The following is a 20,310-nucleotide window of genomic DNA, read 5'->3' on the forward strand; positions in this document are numbered from 1 at the left end:
AAACATTTTGAACAAGAAAGAAATGTCAAAGCACCTCTAATTTAGGAGACGCATCGGAAACTGGATATCAAGAAAACGGATGAAATACATTATCTTTCTCCTTTTTTTTTATTTTCCACATAAAAGATTTAAGCAGTTCAAGAGCTCAAAACATGCGCTACATCAGCTCGAACCTACCTACCCGACGCCTTTGCGCAAATGATTATGTTAAGATAACAAATGCCCACATTCAGATTTGGCAATGGCAATAGCAATAGATTTGACAGTTAGTATGCCATAAATGTTTGCCTGTCGAGATGCTCCGTTATCTGCAGTTTGTTTGGTCGTAAAATAATCGATAGAATATTGATAATAATGTCTCTAAGCGGGCAATTTAGTTGTTTGAGCTATTTTTTGTTTTGCTATATATAACTTTGTAATATAACAAAATAAGTGTATTTATAATGCCTTTTGCAGATATTAAGTGTATTCGGGAAGTGAGCAGCGAAGACAGTGTAAGTCTCAATAAGTACCTTAATTATTTTGTTGATCAATTTGCCTATTTTTCAGAATTTTACAGCTGAAAATTTAATAAAACATACTGCAAAAAAGTGGAAAACACGAACTTGTGGCGAAAGAGTTGCGTATGTTGTTCTCGAACTAAGTGAGCCGCAAATAATTACAGGTATTGATATTGGAAATGAACATTCTGCTTTCATAGAGGTATTGGTCAGCAAAACTTGTTGCAGCACAAATAATTTTACTGTAAGTTTAATTATACAAGAAAGTTCGGTTGTAAATTGGTTTTGACAACTTATTTTAGGAAATTTTGGTGACTTGCTCGTTTATGACTCTAATAGAGAGTAAGAATTCCACAAATGTCAATCGAGTTCGTTGTTTTAGTAGAGACGCATTAGTACCCACGGCAACATCTGAAAAGTGGCAGTTTATTAAAGTGATTTGTAGTCAACCTTTCAACAAACACGTACAATATGGGATATCGTTTATTAAATTACATATCGATTCCGATCCACATAAGAAAATTACTCCTCTTGAACATAAGAAATCAATAACCGGAAATGATTTGGCTAACGTCTCTGAGCCACTAAATAATTCCCAACTGGGTAAATTTAGAATGCGGGAAGAGTCTCCAGAATCTGACTCAGAAAGTTCTACATCGCTATTTAAAAGATGGAAAGCTTCTGAAATGAATAATGATTCAAAAAGTTCTCCAATAGAAAAGAAAAGTGTAAAAGCGAAAGAACCAGTAAATAAAAATTTGGCTATTTGCTTAGACCGTAATCGAAAAGAACTTGGTTTCGGCAGCGAAGAAACGAGTGGTGGTGAAATACTTTCAATTAAAAAACAAAGATTATTGGAAACTATAGAGATTGAACGTCAGCAACTGCAAGCTAAAACTGAAAAATCCAAAGTTTGCAGCGACAGTAAGAAACCAAATAAACATTCTTCCATGGCAAATAAAAGGCACGAAAATGTCGAGGATAAAGCAATAACGAGACTCGACAACAAAAGTTATGATATAGTCAAAAAGCAAAGTGAGAAACATATAATCTTTCGTCCATTCAATGAGCTTCTAAAAGGCACTGTTTTAGTAATCAGTGGAATACAAGTATGATACATAGAAGAAAATTAAATTATCTATTATTAAATAAATTATTTTTTTAGTAGAATCCCGATCGTTCAGATATTCGGGATAAAGCTTTGTCAATGGGAGCAAAATATAGAGCTGATTGGGGAACTGATTGTACGCATTTAATGTGAGTAAAAAATATTTTATATGTATATAAGAGTTTTTAGAAGCCTTCAGTTTTGTAGAGGGATATAGTATTTCAAGGTAATTACATCTTTTTTATAATTATGTTTATTAAACATGAAATAAATTGCAATATTTGTACATTTCTAACGATTTTTGCGCATACGCACACATACATGTATTCCGCTATAATTGTTAGTTTTAGAATTTGCAATGATTTTGTCTAAAGAAAAGTTTCAGGCAAACTGTTTTTCTCATATTGTCAAGAAAAATGTATGTATGTAATAAGTGTTAGAAGAGCATATATGTATGTAGATATTTTAAAATTGCACTCATGAATATATATTTTTTTTGTCGAATGTAAGTATGTATACATATCCATAAAAAATTAAGTGAATATATTTAATAGAAAGCTGTATGTAGTTAATTTGGATTTCGCACAATTCCGATTTCTTTGACGCCGCGATCTGAAGGTACCGTTGGAAAGAGGAAGTCCTCCTGATTAAAAAAATCGACTTTAAAGTTCAGAAATTAAAACGCGGACGAGGCATGATCTGAATAATATTCCTTGCGGTTTTTCCAAGTTTTTGTGGGCTCTGAATTAAATCATTGGTTTTGATCCTATTATTTGTGCCACCTGTGTAAGTAAAGGAATATCATACCGCGACGATTATTTTTTTGGTGGTAGTGGTAAACAGAAAAACCCAATTTTTGTTACTCACGCTTTAGATAACTTTCACTTTTTGTTTTGCTAAGTTTTAAATTTTTTCGACAAGCAATCATACTATCTGCCAAAATAATTTTTTTCATAATTCGTAAAATATAAATTAGGGGTATTCGCTTGCTCTTGCAAGATTGCAGATTGCAAAAATACTATACCGAAATATACAAGGGCACGAGGGCACCCATTGCAGAATCTAGTGATATATGAATGGCTAATTCGGTCAATTTGTTGTGAATGACTATTATGCATGGATATTGTAAATTGGCGCACCTTCTGCATACATTTTTAACAAAAAAAATTGTAACAAATCTTTATATTTTAAATGGAAATAATAAAATCTATTTAAAACTTACCTTCCTCAACAATTTAACGATTTAATATGTCTTTATGTAAAATGACAGCTAAAACAGGGTTGCAATTATATTTTTACGTGACATTGCATGCAAATATACATAGGTTTTGGTCTGACATATTTTACAGCCATTGCAAATAATTTTCTGCGTGTGTTTGTTGTTGAGCCGGTGCACCAAGAGGAAATATATGCAATTCTTGCACCGTGCAAGGGTTTTGCAAGAGCAAGAGAATACCCCTATTATATTTTGTTTTTAATAATAAATACCAGATGCCCTTGTATCTAACAAATAAACTTATATATTCATATTTATAATATTATTAATGGATTATTATTATTATTAATATTATTGCTTTTGTATTCTTATTATGGATGGGTGAGTAGATACACTCATTAAAATATTTTTCCATATTTCTAAAAAACTCTTAATATATGTACATACATATGTATGGATACGTAGGAAATTGCTAATTAATTTACATTTTTAGATGTGCTTTCAAGAATACACCAAAATATAACCAGGTGAGGGGAAAGGGTAAAATAGTAACACGTGCTTGGATAGAAGACTGCTACAAACAAAAAAAATGCTTGCATTGGCGAAGATATGCTTTGGATAGCAGTGATCTTAATCAGCCCCACAGTGAGGAAGAGGTGCTAGATGAATCGTTAAGGCCTATTGAATCATCGGTTAACAACACTATATCCAAGGAACCTGACTTAAAAGTCCCAACATACAATCTCCCTAATAGATCTATAAATGATGCAGTTTCATCAGGCAGTGACACAGATGATGATATTCAACGCGTTTTACAGAGTAATACTCATAAACCTAATATTGCAAATGAAACAAAAATATCCAGAAAAAAAGGAGATTTTGATGTGTCTACAGAAGAAGAAGATTTTTTGGACGTGAAGGCAAATTTGATACGAAAAGCGAAGCTTAAATAACAATGTCTTTATTTGTATTTGTTGAGAATTGAAATTTTTAAAAATTTAGATGAAAATTCAATGAAAATAAAGATCTAATTTTGTAAAAAATTGGTAGATATTGAATATTTGCTGAATTTTGCTAGTTGATTTCTGCTTTAGAATAGCCAAAATCTACAAAACTGGTATCATTGAATTCGAAATTATAAGCAATAAAGTTTAAATACCTGACCGGGCCTATCATAAAACACTGCTGTGTGAGCAATATCTGAAAATGTTAACCCATGTTAATGCAAGTTTGTAATGCACAAGAATTTCGTGCATTTAGCTGAATTTACCAATTTTGAGTAGGCAACACTGCTCAAAAATGGCCGATTTTTGCTATTTTTTGACAGATGCCGGCTCCTTGGCGTTTGCAGCGTCAGAGGTAAGCAGTTTTATATTGCTAATTAAATTATGTGCAAATATATTAACAAAAAACAAATTTTAATACTTTTAGATGGCAGAAAATAAACAACGCACAGTTTGCTATCCATTTTTCCATTATTCTTAACTTTTTCGCACACTTTTTCCGCATTAAAATCAATTATTGCTTTTAATTTCACTCTATTTAACGTAGTTAATAATAAACGAATTTTTTCGTAAAATTTATATTGATTTTCCAAATATACCAAAATTTCTATTAATAATTTATCTTATTCATTTTTATTTCACTTTTTTTTTAAATAAATAAACAAATTTCACTATCAGCTGTCTAAATGCACAAGTCTGCCGTCTGTCACCGTAAAATTGCAATGCGCTGCTTAAGGCGCATTAATTTTGCTCGTCTGTCAGGGCTATAAAGTGAAAAGTCTGCACGGCAACACACCCTTTGGTTGCAGTTCTTTCCTCTAATAAAAATGCGAATATTGCTTGACAAAGCGTGACGCAAAGCGAAGTGAAAGTGCTATGTGAATTAGCCATAATCGTTTAGTGCCGATATCTGAAATATCGTTCAATTCAAACTATCGATGTACTATTTACTCACATAGAATTGGGTGGAGTTATCAAAACATTGTTCATAGTTTAAAATTTATTTACTCGATTTGTCGGATATTAATATTTTTCATTTTCTAAATTAAGTGAAAAATATATATATTATATTAACCTCAGGGTCGCAGAGTTTTACATGTCAGTTAATTATAGGAGCATCATCCTTTGTTATTAATCTTATTGTTTAAATTAAGGAGGGTAGTATTGTATCAATGCCGCCTCAAAGGTATACACACGCTATAGTAGCAAGGTAATACAAATTATATGCATAAGTATGTATAATAAATATGTTACATTAATACTTTTCATTTACAATTTTAATATACTTATCTACATAGATAAAGATAAGTAGTTATACCGATTTTTTACAGATTATTTATTTCAAATTCGAAATTGAAATTGAGTACGCACATAACATAAACATTTATATCAAAATATATGTAAGTTTTACTGACTAACGATAGGTTAACTTTGGTATCCCCCGATTTCGAGGATATATATATATACATATATTGAATAATATAAGTATAAAATGCATAAGAACATTCGGGTAAATTTTAGAATAGCATCCCCAGATTTCGGGGTTAAAATTGGTATTTGCGGATAGAGGGGTCCTCTAGATTAAAAATATATATATATATATACTGTAGCCGCTGATTTATGGTTTTTCAGATATTTGCATTTAAAGTTCAAAAATTCAACCATTTTGATTTTAATACAAATTATTCCAACAAGCAAAATTTAGTAATGAAATTAAGTGAGTATACGATCTTTAATATAAGATAATAAAATTCCAAATATGACCGTAATCTTTTATCGCTTTCGTGAATAATTCTTTCGGTTGCAGCTGAACTTAAGCCTTTCTTTCTTGTTTTGTATGTGTTTCTTTGTACAATGAATTTTGAATTTTTATAATTGGATGATACAACTCTTGTCAACATGCTACTAAGATACATATAGAATGTATATACTTATTTTTTCCAATTAATTTAGGTGTTTACATGATTTTATCTTAGAATTTCAGACACCATAAAGAAGAATGGTGAGTTTGATTATGATAAAGCAAAACAACAGCATCAAAACTTCTGCTCATTGTTACGAGATATTGGCTTGGACGTCATTGAGTTGCCGCCAGATGAAACACTACCAGAGGGCGTTTTTGTAGAAAATGCAGCAATAATATGCAATGGAGTAGCTTTAATGAGTAAATCGGACAACTTATTTCGACAAAGGGAGGTCAGTATTTATGTAAATAAATGGGTAAGAGTTATTAATTTTTGTTTTCGAGACCAGGCGGACAGTATGGAAATCATTCTAAAGAAAGAGCTTGATATCCCTGTGGTTAACCCTAACATCCCAAATGCAATATTGGACGGGGGAGATGTTTTGTTTACGGGTAAGCTATTTAAAATCATCTACGAATTAACCGCTTATATTGTGAATCGTTAATAAAATATTAAACAAACATATTAACAAAAAATAGAACGAGCGATAATTGTGCATATATCATATTTTCAATATTTTCTTATTTCAAAAATTCAATATTTATTAAGGCTTGTAATTTTATAAATATGGGGGTATTCACGAGTTCTTGAGAATCCTCTGTACTAATTACTAACTATTAACTTAAACATTACTATGCCGGAGTGTAGCCGGCAAATAGTACCACGGATGCTCTTGGATCAACTCCCTGGCAGTAATGGAGGCATATTCATTAAATTTTCATAAATTAATAATAAATAGCTTGAAGTATAGAAGCCTCATTCCCATCGTTAGAAGATTCTTTACTTACATCTCTAGTCTTGTCCGTTATTATTCCCACGAAATGTCGCTTGAACTTTCTGCTTTCGATCGACGACATTGACATAGTTCAGCGAATTAAAAGACAGCGGCTACGCTGGCTAGCTCATATCGTCCGAATGGACGAAAACACTCCAGCTCTGAAAGTATTCGACGCAATACTCGCCTGGGGAAGCAAAGGAAGAGAAATATGGAGAAGGACCTGGCTTTGCTTGGAATCTCTAATTGGCGCCTCGTAGCAAAAAGAAGAAACTCGGCTATAATCGCGTTAGCATTGTCAACGCCAGTAAAGAAGAAGGACATTTCAATGCAATTAGCCCCTTTACATTCAGCCAATCATATTGGTATTGAAGATTTTTTGCGATCATTATTTAAAAAGTCCTGTCAATTCAATAATTTACGCAATACTCAAGAACCTGTTTCCAAAGATACAATCTGAATTTCATTAAGATAATTTACATACTGTCCGCTATGCAAATACGTTATAAGGCCAACCTTCTTTATTTTTGGTATATGGGGCTAAGGAAAGTTTTGACTCCTTTGAGGCCTTTTGGCTAAAATGGATTAAATAGGGTCAATGTAATACTCTAAATTTGGTTAAAAGTGCTTAAGTAATTACTGAGATATAGAATTTAACCTAAAAGTGATTCGTTTTTAACTTAAACACTTTGCTCGTCCACTTGTAATGATTTATATACTTATTTGGTAGGTCGTGAATTCTTTGTGGGCATATCCAACTATACAAACGAAGATGGCGCAAAATCTGTTGCAGTTGCTTTTCCCGAATATCCTGTAACGCCAATCAAGGTATGCAGCAATGTTGAAAGCTATTTGTTTAAAATCTGCACCTAATAATTATTAGCAGTAATTGTAATTCGATTTTGGTTTATCTAATCCTCAGGTTAGTGGGAATAAACGTCTTAAGTATTATGTTGCAATGGCTGGTCCAGATGTATTATCTGTAAGTACAAGTATCTACTGCCAGGAAATTGTTAAACGGATGGAACGAGAAGCAAGTTTTAAGTATCAAAAAATTACTCTGCCTGAGGAATATGCTGCCAATATGATATATGTTAACGGCTTTCTTATACATCGATCGCCCGAGGAAATTCCTGCTTCTTATAAGGTAGAACTAAACATATTTACATAATTCAACTATACATATACATATATTTTATACATAAATTGCAGGTTATTAAAGAAAAAATTGACACACCAAGCCGAAATATAAATATTAGCGAATTTGGACAATTCTCAAGTGGTCTAACTTCGGCTTGCCTGTTATTGCGTCGATGGAAATCAATAAGAAATATTTAAATAATACTACAGTTACGCTCGAATTGTGGTTAATAATCAGTAGAAGTAATTATTTCCGCCAATAGTTGTTTAATTAAATATACATATATAACTGTGACAAGCCTATTCAATTTAAATTATTTAAATATATGCTTACAATGTTATATTATTATCTAGTTCAAATATATATACACATATAAAAATATATTGTATATATTACAAAAAATTGTTATAAAATATAAATTAATATTTCTAATATAAGAAAAATTCCATTTTAAAACAACACATTTCATTAAAGTCACCAGCAAAAAGCAAAGGGAAGGTATAAGGTTGGTTCGAGTTGTTCAATAATTACTGCAGCTCTGTTACTTCTTTCATTGTGTGCACTCATATGAATGTTGGTACCGATATTAGCTATTATTAATCTATTTTTAACAGTCTGTTGTAGTAGTATAGAACTTCAACTTATGTATGGTCTTTGAACATTGAAGATAGCTCAATTTTAGCTCTGACCATTCCTCAATCAAATTGGTATGAAAATCCAATAACCACGTTATTGAATAAACACACTGCTTTGTGCAACTTTTAAACCATACTCAAGCTCAAAATGCTGAGTAGAAGAGCACATTGGATTTTCATGGCAATCTAATAGGGAAATAAAAAAAAAACCAGAATATATTAGAGAAGAAGAATAAGAAGAAACGTTAAGTTCGGTTGCACCGAAGCTATAATACCCTTCACAAATAAAAAGTTTTCCACACAAGAGTTTGACCTTGATCATTCGACTTGTATGGAAGATATCGGTGGTTCCGACAAATGAGAAGTTTCTTGTAGAGAAAAGGATGTTTGCAAAATTTCGGCTCTGTTCAGCTCATCATATTTTATTGGGTCTCCCACGTTTCCTTCTGGGTGTCAGCTTATAAAAATGAAACAGTTGAAAATAATTCATTCAATACTTATCTGCCTAAACTCAAGGCTGCTAAAATTATTAGCAATTCGCTCTGGAAAGCAGCAAGAAATATGACTAACAAAATAAAACATGTCGCACCAATAAAGATAAACGACTCTACTACATATGTATATATGCAAAAACAATTAAACAAATGAATGAAATGAAATTGTATTCGCAAATCATTTAAGGAATTGAACAATGGTGTGATCCACACGTCAGAACTCCTCCTATGACTATCAAGGAAATTAAAAATATTATTGAGAAAACGAAGCTCCGAAAATCCTAAAGACTGTTTTTGCCTATGGGACTGCCCAAGTTAAACAAGGTTCTCAAAAGCTTGGTTTGTGCTTCTTGGTAAGCTATTATCAAATTATTTAAAATTGCAAGTTCTCTTGAATTGAGGTTTAGACCCCTATTGCGCTTTGAAATTCGACATTTTCTTATGCACAGCACATCAGCTTTGACCCCAACATTTTTGTCATCCTAATATAATAATAATTATTCACCATTTTATGAACAATAACTAAATTAAATTTTTTTGATTTTTCGTTCACAATTTTTCAGCTGTTTAATTATCTGTCAAATTTTTATTTTTTATTCGAATACCATCGAACTTTGATACTCTTGCAACTGGCTAGAATTAAAGCCAGGGAAATTATTTAAGGAGTAAAAAGTCAACCAGAGGATGGGAATGTAAGCAATTTTATATGTACATACATATGTATGTATACTCTATATACTCGTAACTCATACATTGGGCGACAAATTCGGCATAAGATTTGTTAGAAAAACGAAAATCGTTATGTGCAGTAAATGGGAGTATCGAACCGATATTACCCATTAACTATCATCATTAAAGTACCTCACATACAATCACCAATCATGTGGAGCAGAGTCAGCCGGATGTTCGAAAATCCTAGGTCAAGTTTTCGCTCAAATTTGTCCATTTTAGGCACAAAGATACGCTCATGATTAAAACACGCTCTCGCAATTTCAGTAAGATAAATGAAATATTGACTGATATATCCAGCATAAAGTCACCTTGAAGTTCTTTATATTAGGTATATGGGGGCTCAGGGAAATATTGGCCCAATTTTCGACATACAGACACCGATATTTTCGGTCGAAAGTCAACTATAGACACTGGGGTCCTATCGGTACCTATTTTTGGTCAAAAGGTGCCATACTTTAAGGGAATTATTACTGCAAAGTTTTATTCCGTTATATTAATTACTTCTTGATTTGAAGTGAAAAAATCAAATGGAATTTTAAATTGAGTTATATGGAAAGTAGGCGTGGTTGTAGTCCGATTTTGCCTATTTTCACACCGTAACATAGGAATATTAGAAAATGATACGTACTAAATTTAGTCGAAATTGGTTGGTCGGGTTCCGAGATATGGGATTTCACCAAAAAGTGCGTGGTGCAATGCCCATTGTCCAATTTTCACACCGGTTCTCATAAGACCTTCTCATATCATCTCGGAGAAAAAATTTAATATTTCTGGCGTTATGGATGTTTGTATTGCGCTTTTAGTAGTTTTGAAGTGTATTGTGATATGGTGAGTGAGCGGGGGTATCTTCCAATTTCATTCAATTTCACACTGTCGGTAGGGGTTCTTGAAATATTCGAGCTTAGCAAGTTTGGTTGTTGTGGCTTTAGTGGCTTAGGAGATATGTACATTAAACATAGTAGAGGGCTTGGCCACGCCCACTTTTCCGAAATTTTTTACCCACAGGTGCCCCTTGGCACTGCGTTCCTCTGTGCCAAATTATAATTTTATATCTCCATTTAGCGCTTAGTTATGGCACTTTATAAGTTTTCGGCTGATGGCGATTGTATGTCTCTGACGTGTTTGTTTTTTGATTTATTACGATTTTAGTAGTAGTTAGATTTGTGGGCGTGGCAGTGGTCCAATTACGCTTATCTACGAACTCGAAATACATCTGTACATGCGTTGCTTCGAGTATGTGAAATGTTGAAATAGTCGGCGCTTCTTACCTGTTTGATATTCTTTTCAATTTAGAAAGAATTAAAGGTTGAAACTATTATTTTATGTAAACTGTTTTTTATTCAATGAAACTAATTGTACAGGTAAATATAACTATATCTATTATACTACGATTTTAATGTTTTACTCGTAGTACTCTTGCTCGATGATGTTACTATAATTTTACAAATCTTCTGTTCTCTGGATTTCTTATTCTAAATTTAAGCAAACGCAGTTGCTCTTATGCTGTTGTCTAAAATTAAAATTAAATTAAAATACCGCTACATACTCGTATAATGGTTTGCTTAATCATGAGGTGTTACATGTACATAGATTTGTAAATATTATTTTGCAAACACACTCATGTACATAAGAACATAAATTGAATGTACTAAAAAGCAAACTAATGTCTAAATTTGTATATGTGTGAAATCTGAATAAAAAAGCATCTTGAATATACAAGTATGTGTGTGATTGTGGCTATTAAGTAATCGTGAAATAAAATATTTATATGTTTGCGTATAACTAATCGCACTCAATCCTCTTATTTGTTTCTCATCTCTCCATACATTTATGCACTGTCTTTTAATTGCTATTCTATTTATTTTTTCTACGTACATATATTTTGAAAATTTATGTGTTTTACCAATATCTTGAATTATATTCAGAACAATTTGGTTTGCGCTGTATAACAGCAATATGTCAATATACAGTTAACTATGTAAGTAAATCAGTTGCATTGAGCATAAATTGTATACCCATTTTTATTATGTAATTTTTCATTGTTCAACTGAAGATTACGAGATGAACATTTCACTTTTTGTACAAGAATTTTGTAACAATTAACCGTATAGTAAGAAGATTGAGTGCATTGAATAAAATACATAAATATTTATCAATTAACAAGCAATAAAAGAGTATCTGTTTCGATGCTTAGATAAATGTTATATGAAAAATTCAATCAAACAATAATTAAATTGTTTGCATAATAATGAAATTCGGTATTGTATATTATGTCCGTTATATATATGTATGTATAAACTAATAAAGCCGATTGTGAAAATTAAATTTCCTATTCTAAATGTACGCACGGAAATGGTTATGAAACTAATAAAATGCCTATGGTTTTTGATTTCTTTTCTCATATTTATGTAATATATTCTTATCCTTTAAAAGTTTTGTTTTCGTAAAATCCTAATTTTTAGCAAATATAGGCACCCTAAATATTAAAGCTTTTGCAAAACACTTTTACCTAATACAGAGTAACAATATTTGTTTACTTAATTTTATTTTATTTAGTTTATTTTCAACATTTAGCTTTTCTTTAATTACGTTTTAGTTTATCTAACCATTTTTAACAATCTTTGTTTAGTTTCTTCGTTTAATTTGCAGAATTATATAGGTTTCTCTCTTCAAGTCCTTTCGTGTATATCTTAATAAATTTTTTTCTACTTCATTATGGTTTGCTTTTTGCTAAGTTCTATATAATGAGTTATGTTATACTATATACTAATATAAATTGTTAGCTGGTATTTAAATAAAAATTACAAACCGTTAATCAGAAATTGGGGATCCGTTAATCAGAAATGGGGGATCCGTTATTTTACAGTTTTTTTTTGCTTAAAGATTTATTTGTCCTTCATTAAACATATAAGTATGTATATTGAAAACAGAATTTTGTGTTGTTTTCGTTTTCGGATATTTATGGTCTCAGACTTCGTGAAGACATACTCCACTTTGCAAAGTTGATTACCATGCTGAATGTTTAATGATTGCAACTAAATACTCTATCTTTAAAATCAGTTAAATTTTGTGGGATATTTAAGAGGTTATATAACAACTCAAATTTAGCGGTTATGTTAAGTTATCACAAATATTAATGAATCCAAGTAGAGTTTGGCTCAAAATTTCTCTAAATTGTTCAAAAAAGCATAAATACAATTTCACTGAATTCGAGTTAAAAATACGCAACAAGATCGAAAACACTTTTCTTTCTAATTTGAAACACTAATCACGGCACATACCGTAGTTAATGGTAAAATATACATAATAAGAAACTACTATTTAAGACGATTATTTATCGAGTTTTTTATCATTGCATTAAATATTGAAATTATGAATTATTTACCCAATATGGACAAATGTAGTTTAGGTTTTTGTAACTGGAAAAGCATTACAAGTAATATTCATATATCAATGTTCAAGTCTCGTATATAGTTTTTAAACTATTGCAAATGGTAACTAGTAATATCTTTGAAGAGAAATCGTTTTATACATAGTACATATGAAAACATAGGGAGCACTGCTGCTTCTGTGTTCACCAATTTAAGTACAGCACAATTAAATAATTGTAAAACTTAGTTTCTATGTTCATGATGTAAATTCAGAAAATTATACAAAATATCTATGTATAATTCGAAAACAATGTGCGTTTTGAGAGTTATGAGTTAAGTGCGTGGGAATCATCGCCGACACAAAGTATAGGTTTATAGTGAATGCGCTGAAATTTTGAAGATAATTACAATTTTACTGTTTTCGAACAAAAATTTACGCATTTTAATATTGTTTTTAATTTATTATTTTTAGATCAGTTTAAGTAGTGTTAAGATTTAAGTATACTTTTGAATAAAGTGCAAACTAAATGCTTTTAATAAGTGTATTTAATTAATTACATTGAAAATCTTAAGGATTTCTATAAAAGTTTTTACAATAAGATGTAGTAAATTCGACTCTTGATTTTTTTCTGAATATATGACCGAGTACGGGGTTTGACTATTTGTTAAACATGTTTTTAGGTATTCAACATTTTTGAAACCCAGACATTAGTGCTCATAAGAGTTTAAAGCTGGTATTGAGTATTCTTTTACGTTAATGGTTGATAAAGCTTTTTTAGCCACAGTCTTGATTAATTAAATTTAATTGTGAATTACTTGTATATGCACTTCTATGATGGGTTGTTTGCATTTTCACGGGTTGTAATTGTATTTATATGCAGTACAATTGCGGTCGAATTTTTTTTCAAATGGAAATTATGTAAGAAAAACTTTTATCATACCTATGCTTTCAATATTGATTGAATATATAGTATGTAGATATTTTTTGATGAAAGTTTAAAAACACAGAGTAATTTTAATACATATAAAATACAAATGTATACACGTGCTTACACCACGATGATTTTTTTTTGGCAAAATGAGTGTGAAGTATGAAAATGGTATTAATCAATGCAGATAAATATTAATTAATAAAAAAAATTATATAATTTTTAAAGAACTGTTGCAACAATAATTAAGTAATTTACATTAATTTAATAATTGCATACATAACTAACATTTACACCTCTGCTAGATGTTTTTCCAAATTGAACTCAAGACAAGTTAAATTGGTTGTTTGAGGATATAAGACACATAAGATGCAGATAACGGCAATCATGTTAGATTTGCGCTACGATCGTTCAATAGTTGTGCTCCAAAAAGAATTTATGATTGATCGATATTTTGAAGATTGTGACATTTTTTAATTTTTTGTGGCGCGCTTAGTGGCAGCATTATTGATTGATTTAAATGAAACGTGTGATGTGACCAAAAATTATTGAAACATTTAAAACGGTGACATATCCTTTAAATATATTTAAATTTATACGTTTTTTGAGGCTATTTGAGGGTCAGCTGAATGTCATAAGCACAAGCAATAAATGAATGAATTTAAAAATGATATATACCCTTTGATTTCAGTGGTTCAAGTATGTGTGTGTACATACATATGTGTAAAATGTCAAAAATATCAACTTGTATGGCTATCAATAGAGTTGGATTGAATGTACTATATCTAACCTACGAGTTATGCAAGGCGACTAGGCTATAGTTGCTGATCTATAACAATATTTTTTATTGCATATGGTTATTGAACTAGTGTACTTCATAAAATGAACATTAAATCGCTTTCTATTTTCGGGAACCACTTTTTATAGTATTTGTTAGAAATCATTAATCTTATGCAAGAAATACTTAAATGATACAGAAAGAAATGGAAAACAATGATTTTCAATGAAATTTAGATATATTTGTTTAACAGGTTTGAACATTTTTCGACATTAAATATCTAAAGAACGTGTTTTCTTACTTCACTGATTTGTTTGTACACATTTATTTCACATTATATTATTATTATGGTTTTGTTATCAAATTTGATTGTTATTTACTAAAATAGATTGCAAATAAAATGTATTTAACAAAAAAAAAATTATATAAGCAAAAATAGCTTCAATTCAATATTTAACTTTTTGTTCAATTCTATTTATTCACACAATGACAAAACGGTTGCACGCTGACAAATAACCAGTGTTGCAATACTAATATATGTGGCAAACGAAGAAAACTAAAATAAAAGGATAGATGATGAACAATAAAAATTTCTTCAGATTTCTCTTCTCTTGAGAATAAACCGGGTTTAAACCAAACAGGGTTATTTTTATGAAGCTGCCAACGCAAAAAGGAGTTATACGGAAAGAAACTGACTACACACCCGTGTTGAACGGACTAAGGTTATTTTTTGAAGCGTGGATGAAGACCACCGAAGACCGCCGAAAAACTAAAAATTTACTCATTTCCTGCCATTTTGGTATAATATAATTATATCTTTCAGTTCATTTACAAAAGTTGTAAATAAGGTTATACCAGCTATAATCAGTTTGCAACCGGTTTGTTATTGAACAATAAGTTAAATATTGAGTAAAAGATATTTTGCAATTTATAACGGAAAATAAATATCTACAATCGAATTAGTGAAGTGCTAGTGGAAATAATAGCGAAAAATATAAAATATATTTAAAATCGAATAATTACAAACTTCAAATAGTTGAAATTTTCAACTTTAAATGTAAATATCTCGAAAACTATAAGTTTTCCAGCCTTATATCTATTCTTGAACTGTCCGCCCACACCCCTTTTTAACTCCTGATCAGTATTTAACAAAAAAAAATTATGAATTGGAAACATTCCAAAACATGCAAAGTACTGTAGGAAACTGGTCTTGAACAGTTTGAGCAGTCATGAGTAGCTGACTGAATTTGACATTCCTGCAAACTATAACAAAGGTAAGGGGTGAAACATGATACACCAAAAGTGGTAAATGGCTACTCATATACTAACTATGCTCGCGCCAGTCGCCATACATAATAGCATGAGGAGAATTTTCTATTGTAAATTGATTAGTTAAAATAAGAATTGTGATTGGTTTCAGTAAGCAGCGTAATTTGGATTTTCGTTAATTAAAGTTCATACTTCTTTGTTTATCTAAATGTTTTGCTATTACTTATATAAGTCTTTTTTCCTTTTCCTTAAAAAGGTAAAACTGTATTTAAATATTTTGTCTACAAAATCACACGAATAAAATTGTACAGAACTCACTCACACTATCATTATAACAAACATTCATTTTATTTAGGTCTTACATACTATACAATAAATATTTTTTACTAAGAACTACATACAAATGTTGAGAATTTTTTTATTTGGGAACAGAATTGCAAGCCGGTGTCCAACCTGTCAATCCACATTTTCTGTATTAATGGAACCGAAATAAAACAGTTATAAAATTTAAAATTTTAATTTTGTAAACATGTCACACTAATTACTAATCGTATATACAAATTGGTACGTCTGTCCTTCAAATGCTGTTTGAGACTCAATAATTATAATGTAAGCATGGGTATGCATAGGCTATGTAATTTTTTATATTTTCGAATTCGGTAATTTCTTGACTGATAGCGGGCTATTTTTCGTCTTCCCTCTTGTGTTACAAAATAATTAAAACAATACACTTTAACCATTTGCATAAATAGACCAATTAATTGTTAAATTTCAGGTGATGATAATTATTCAGCGCTTTAATTCACTTGTAGTTGTATTTAAAATGTACATCTGTACAAGAGTGTTGAATATAATGGGTTTTAAGTCGACCATTGCTTACTGAAGTTGATCATAATAATATATTGAATTTTTTTATTGAGATCTCCTGTAATAACTATACATACATATGTAAGTTCATGGGAATAATCAGTGAAGTTGTTTAAGTGGAAGTTGGAAAACATTCGACGAAAACCAATTTGCGTGCGATAAACAAAACGAACGTTAAAAGAATTAGAATTAGTCTACTAATTGCGCGATGTTGTATATATATCCTTTGTTGTACTTATAAATAAACCATAATTGCTTCAGGTCTCTGTACTTTTGACTTTTAACGAAAAAATATTACAAAGCCTGGACTTGAACGGTTCAAATTTTGGTTTTTAACTTTACTCAGTTAAGTTTCTGTATCAATTTAGTGATTTTGTTGTGTGTGTTTAATATAAATCTGATTATCATCATCTACATGCTGAATTATATTTTTACCTTTTTTTAAATAACTTTGTGGAACCCTTGGCTTGGTATAGAAGCAAAGCAATTGTTTTCGAGATATTGAGTTATAAGTGAAAAAGTCATTTCTGAATTTTTCGTTCAGTTTTTCTCCAAAATCGAAATATTTGCTTCGAAGTACGAAATAAGTTTTCCTCTCCTCACAATGTTCATCATAATCATAGACCTCAACCAAATTTCCTTTGGCGATTTTAAGCCAACAACATAGTACATACTTGTATATCTGTTTTCATGGTGTCAATTGTTTCCCCTTGAAGCGGGCGCCCATTTCAGCCCCGATTATGCGAAAATGTTCTCCCTGCTCATCAGATTCGCTTAAGAACTGCTTTTCTAACAAATCGAGGGGGACATGCTGTAAATGAACCTCGCTTTCGAAAAGGCTTCTAACAGAATATTTACATATTTACCATAATTAACATGAAAGTGTTTGTCAATCACATTCATGATAATTGTCTTTAACGCACACCAAACAATTCCAGTATTAGCAAAGTCTTCACCATCTTACACTTGGACCTTATACTAAATAATATACGCACAATACAAATACAAGAAAAATCACAACCTTTACAACAACAATATCGAATTTCTTAAATTTTTTCAAATTAATTAAATTAATTTTTTAAATTTTTTCAAAATCTGACTTTGGTCACTTATAGCATCTGCCATATACACAAGCCTGACAGACAAATGTTTTACCTCTTTGAAATAAGCAGAAATTTGTAGTAACTTATACTTGTATGCCATAATTAATAATTATGTTTGAAATAAGCTTAATCTCATACTGCGAAGGCAAATATTTAAATGTTGGAGAATACTTTTTCAATTCTGACTCAATTCGTTTGGTCAAATACCAAAAAAAAAAGGTTTTTGCCGTATAGTGCAATTAATAATACTCATTATATTATATTGATCTTTTTAAAATTTTGTAAATGAAAATACGTATCTTTTTGATAAATTTTCGTTGATGTCTTTTACTCAATTAGTACGCTTATGTAACATGTACCATACATATATCTCCAGATTTTAATATCAGTGTAAGATGTTACTGTGATTGTGCTCTGTTCGCAAGAATCCACTTTTGTCGAATAATTAAGAGGTTTCGGGGTGCACATACCATATACCTGTATATTTCGCATGTAAAACAGAACCATGGTGGAATCATAAGCAAGTGTACCACTATCAATTCAGCAGGTAATATTTTTGGGGAAAGTTTTTCAGCAACAAAAACATTCTAGTAATATTATCAAGATTATTATTGAAAGTATTTTAAAAATAGTTTGAGTAAAATAAATTTCGTTTCAATTCAAAAAATGTATGTATATGCAATATGTTTTTTGCGTCCAAAGTACATGAATTAACAAGTAGCTTTCTTTTTACAGTAACCTCTTCGATATATGTAGCTTTCTCTTGAAGTTCAGAAGAACACATCAGAATATGTATAAAATGGACAACTAATTTTTTGTTCAATAAACGATTTAAATAAGTTGTAAATTAACTTAATATATATATATGTACATATATTTTAAAGCGGTTTGTTTAACAGGAGCCAAAAAATGTTCTACGGATCATTCTGAACAACTTTTCCTACGAGACTATGGGTCTAAATGCAGTTTCGAGTCAGAGATTTTTGCGGCGAAGTTTTTTAGGGATCATGCAAATTGGTTCATCAGTTTTTAAGATATTCGGATAGGTCCGATCGCACAACTATAACATATGTGACCTGGTCTACGAAAAGGGGGCTAACGTGAGAAAACTAGTTTTCTGGGAAACGCTGTTAAAAATAATCGTCAGTTTCTCGTTATCTCATTAATTGTTCTCCTTTTTTTTTGACACCTAAGCCCCCTTTTCGTAGACCAGGTCACATATACATATCTTCCATAGAACCTACATATTATTCAGATTTTTTAAACTTCGCTTCAAAAGTCGCTACCTCGAAACCGGTTTTAGGAACAAAGTTGTTCAAAATGATTCGTAGAACATTTACAGATTTAATATACTTGTACATATGTACAACATATAAGTTAAAGGAAAGGGAATTCGAACAGTGGAGATGAAAATATTGAGGCAAGTTCAATCAAAATTTAAACAAGATTTTGGATGTATGGTATTTCTACCATGCGCTGGAAGCTTTAACAATATGCTTAACTTTTGTAGATTGAATTGTAGATGTAGAAATCTCATTTCGCATTTTCTTTGCAGCGTTTCTTTAATTTATGAATATGTACAAGTATATAGTATATAAAAACACATAATTACGGTTGAATTATCCATATACATATATATATGGGAAAAACATAAGTTTATGTATGTACGTTCCATGTTTCTAAGATTACTTTTGTTGACCGATCATTATAAATTAAAAATTATCTAAATACTCGGTATGTTAACGCAATGTTAGATGTGTATATACATGTATGAATAGAACTAGGTGATATCTTAAATTATTAGGCCGCTTTCATTTCGAAGAAGCCTTAAAGTAGTCCGTTTTCGAAATGAAATCGTTAGAATTAGTACTATTACCACTATTTATAAAGCTATAGCTATTATATAGACGTTGTCTCTTCCTGGTAAATTTATTGGTAGCCATCGTCGCGGCTATTGTGCATACGGTTGGTGATGCTGAGTGTGCTTCTTGTAGTTGTGTTGTCGTTGATGAACTATCCGGCGAATCTTGTATGGTTGTTTCGGCGTCTTCGGAAATTGTAGTCTCCATGATGAAATGTAAAGCATTGGGAACTCTTCGGCCGACATTTGATGATAAATCGGAATTGCATTTGACCCCAGCAATAATATTTTCGGGTTTTGCAATATTTAACTTGGGTGACGTTAGAGATAGTGGTATCGTAATGGTAGGCATTTCGATGTTTGTGACGGGCATGGAGCACTCAATTTCTTCTATTCAGCTGCCATATTTATTGGAAGATGCGTAGCTATTAACTGCGGCAGATCCATTCGATGGCATGTGAGTATCAGGCACTAAATGTGGAGTTCTACTAGATACAGGTGGCAAAATAGGACTGGTTGGCCAATGGTATGTTGCAGCAACATTATTGGATGAGGGAACACTT

General features: G+C 31.0%; 3 protein-coding genes across 11 annotated transcripts in view; 2 read left to right on the forward strand and 1 right to left on the reverse strand.

The window, feature by feature from the left end:
* The first annotated feature begins 360 nt into the window (after nt 1-360).
* On the forward strand, nt 361-3,780 carry LOC120775468 (DNA repair protein XRCC1). The gene is made up of 5 exons (XM_040105661.1): nt 361-494; nt 550-744; nt 803-1,609; nt 1,669-1,757; nt 3,318-3,780. The coding sequence occupies exons 1-5, from the start codon at nt 444-446 to the stop codon at nt 3,775-3,777; spliced, it is 1,602 nt and encodes a 533-aa protein (XP_039961595.1). The 5' UTR covers nt 361-443; the 3' UTR covers nt 3,778-3,780.
* Nucleotides 3,781-4,800: 1,020 nt separating this feature from the next.
* LOC120775829 (N(G),N(G)-dimethylarginine dimethylaminohydrolase 1) lies at nt 4,801-8,015 on the forward strand. The gene is made up of 6 exons (XM_040106190.1): nt 4,801-5,038; nt 5,805-6,024; nt 6,082-6,184; nt 7,298-7,395; nt 7,490-7,714; nt 7,780-8,015. The coding sequence occupies exons 1-6, from the start codon at nt 5,001-5,003 to the stop codon at nt 7,903-7,905; spliced, it is 810 nt and encodes a 269-aa protein (XP_039962124.1). The 5' UTR covers nt 4,801-5,000; the 3' UTR covers nt 7,906-8,015.
* Nucleotides 8,016-20,094: 12,079 nt separating this feature from the next.
* LOC120774500 (small conductance calcium-activated potassium channel protein) overlaps nt 20,095-20,310 on the reverse strand; it is a 51,931-nt gene continuing 51,715 nt past the window's right edge. For 8 of the 9 annotated variants that reach the window (XM_040104179.1, XM_040104176.1, XM_040104174.1 and 5 more), the window contains one exon: nt 20,121-20,310. In XM_040104179.1, coding sequence (XP_039960113.1) covers nt 20,142-20,310 — 169 coding nt within the window. In that variant the 3' untranslated portion in view covers nt 20,121-20,141. The other variant, XM_040104177.1, reaches the window with a different exon arrangement.

Source organism: Bactrocera tryoni, chromosome 4, assembly GCF_016617805.1.
Source record: "Bactrocera tryoni isolate S06 chromosome 4, CSIRO_BtryS06_freeze2, whole genome shotgun sequence".
Classification (NCBI taxonomy): Eukaryota; Metazoa; Arthropoda; class Insecta; order Diptera; family Tephritidae; genus Bactrocera; species Bactrocera tryoni.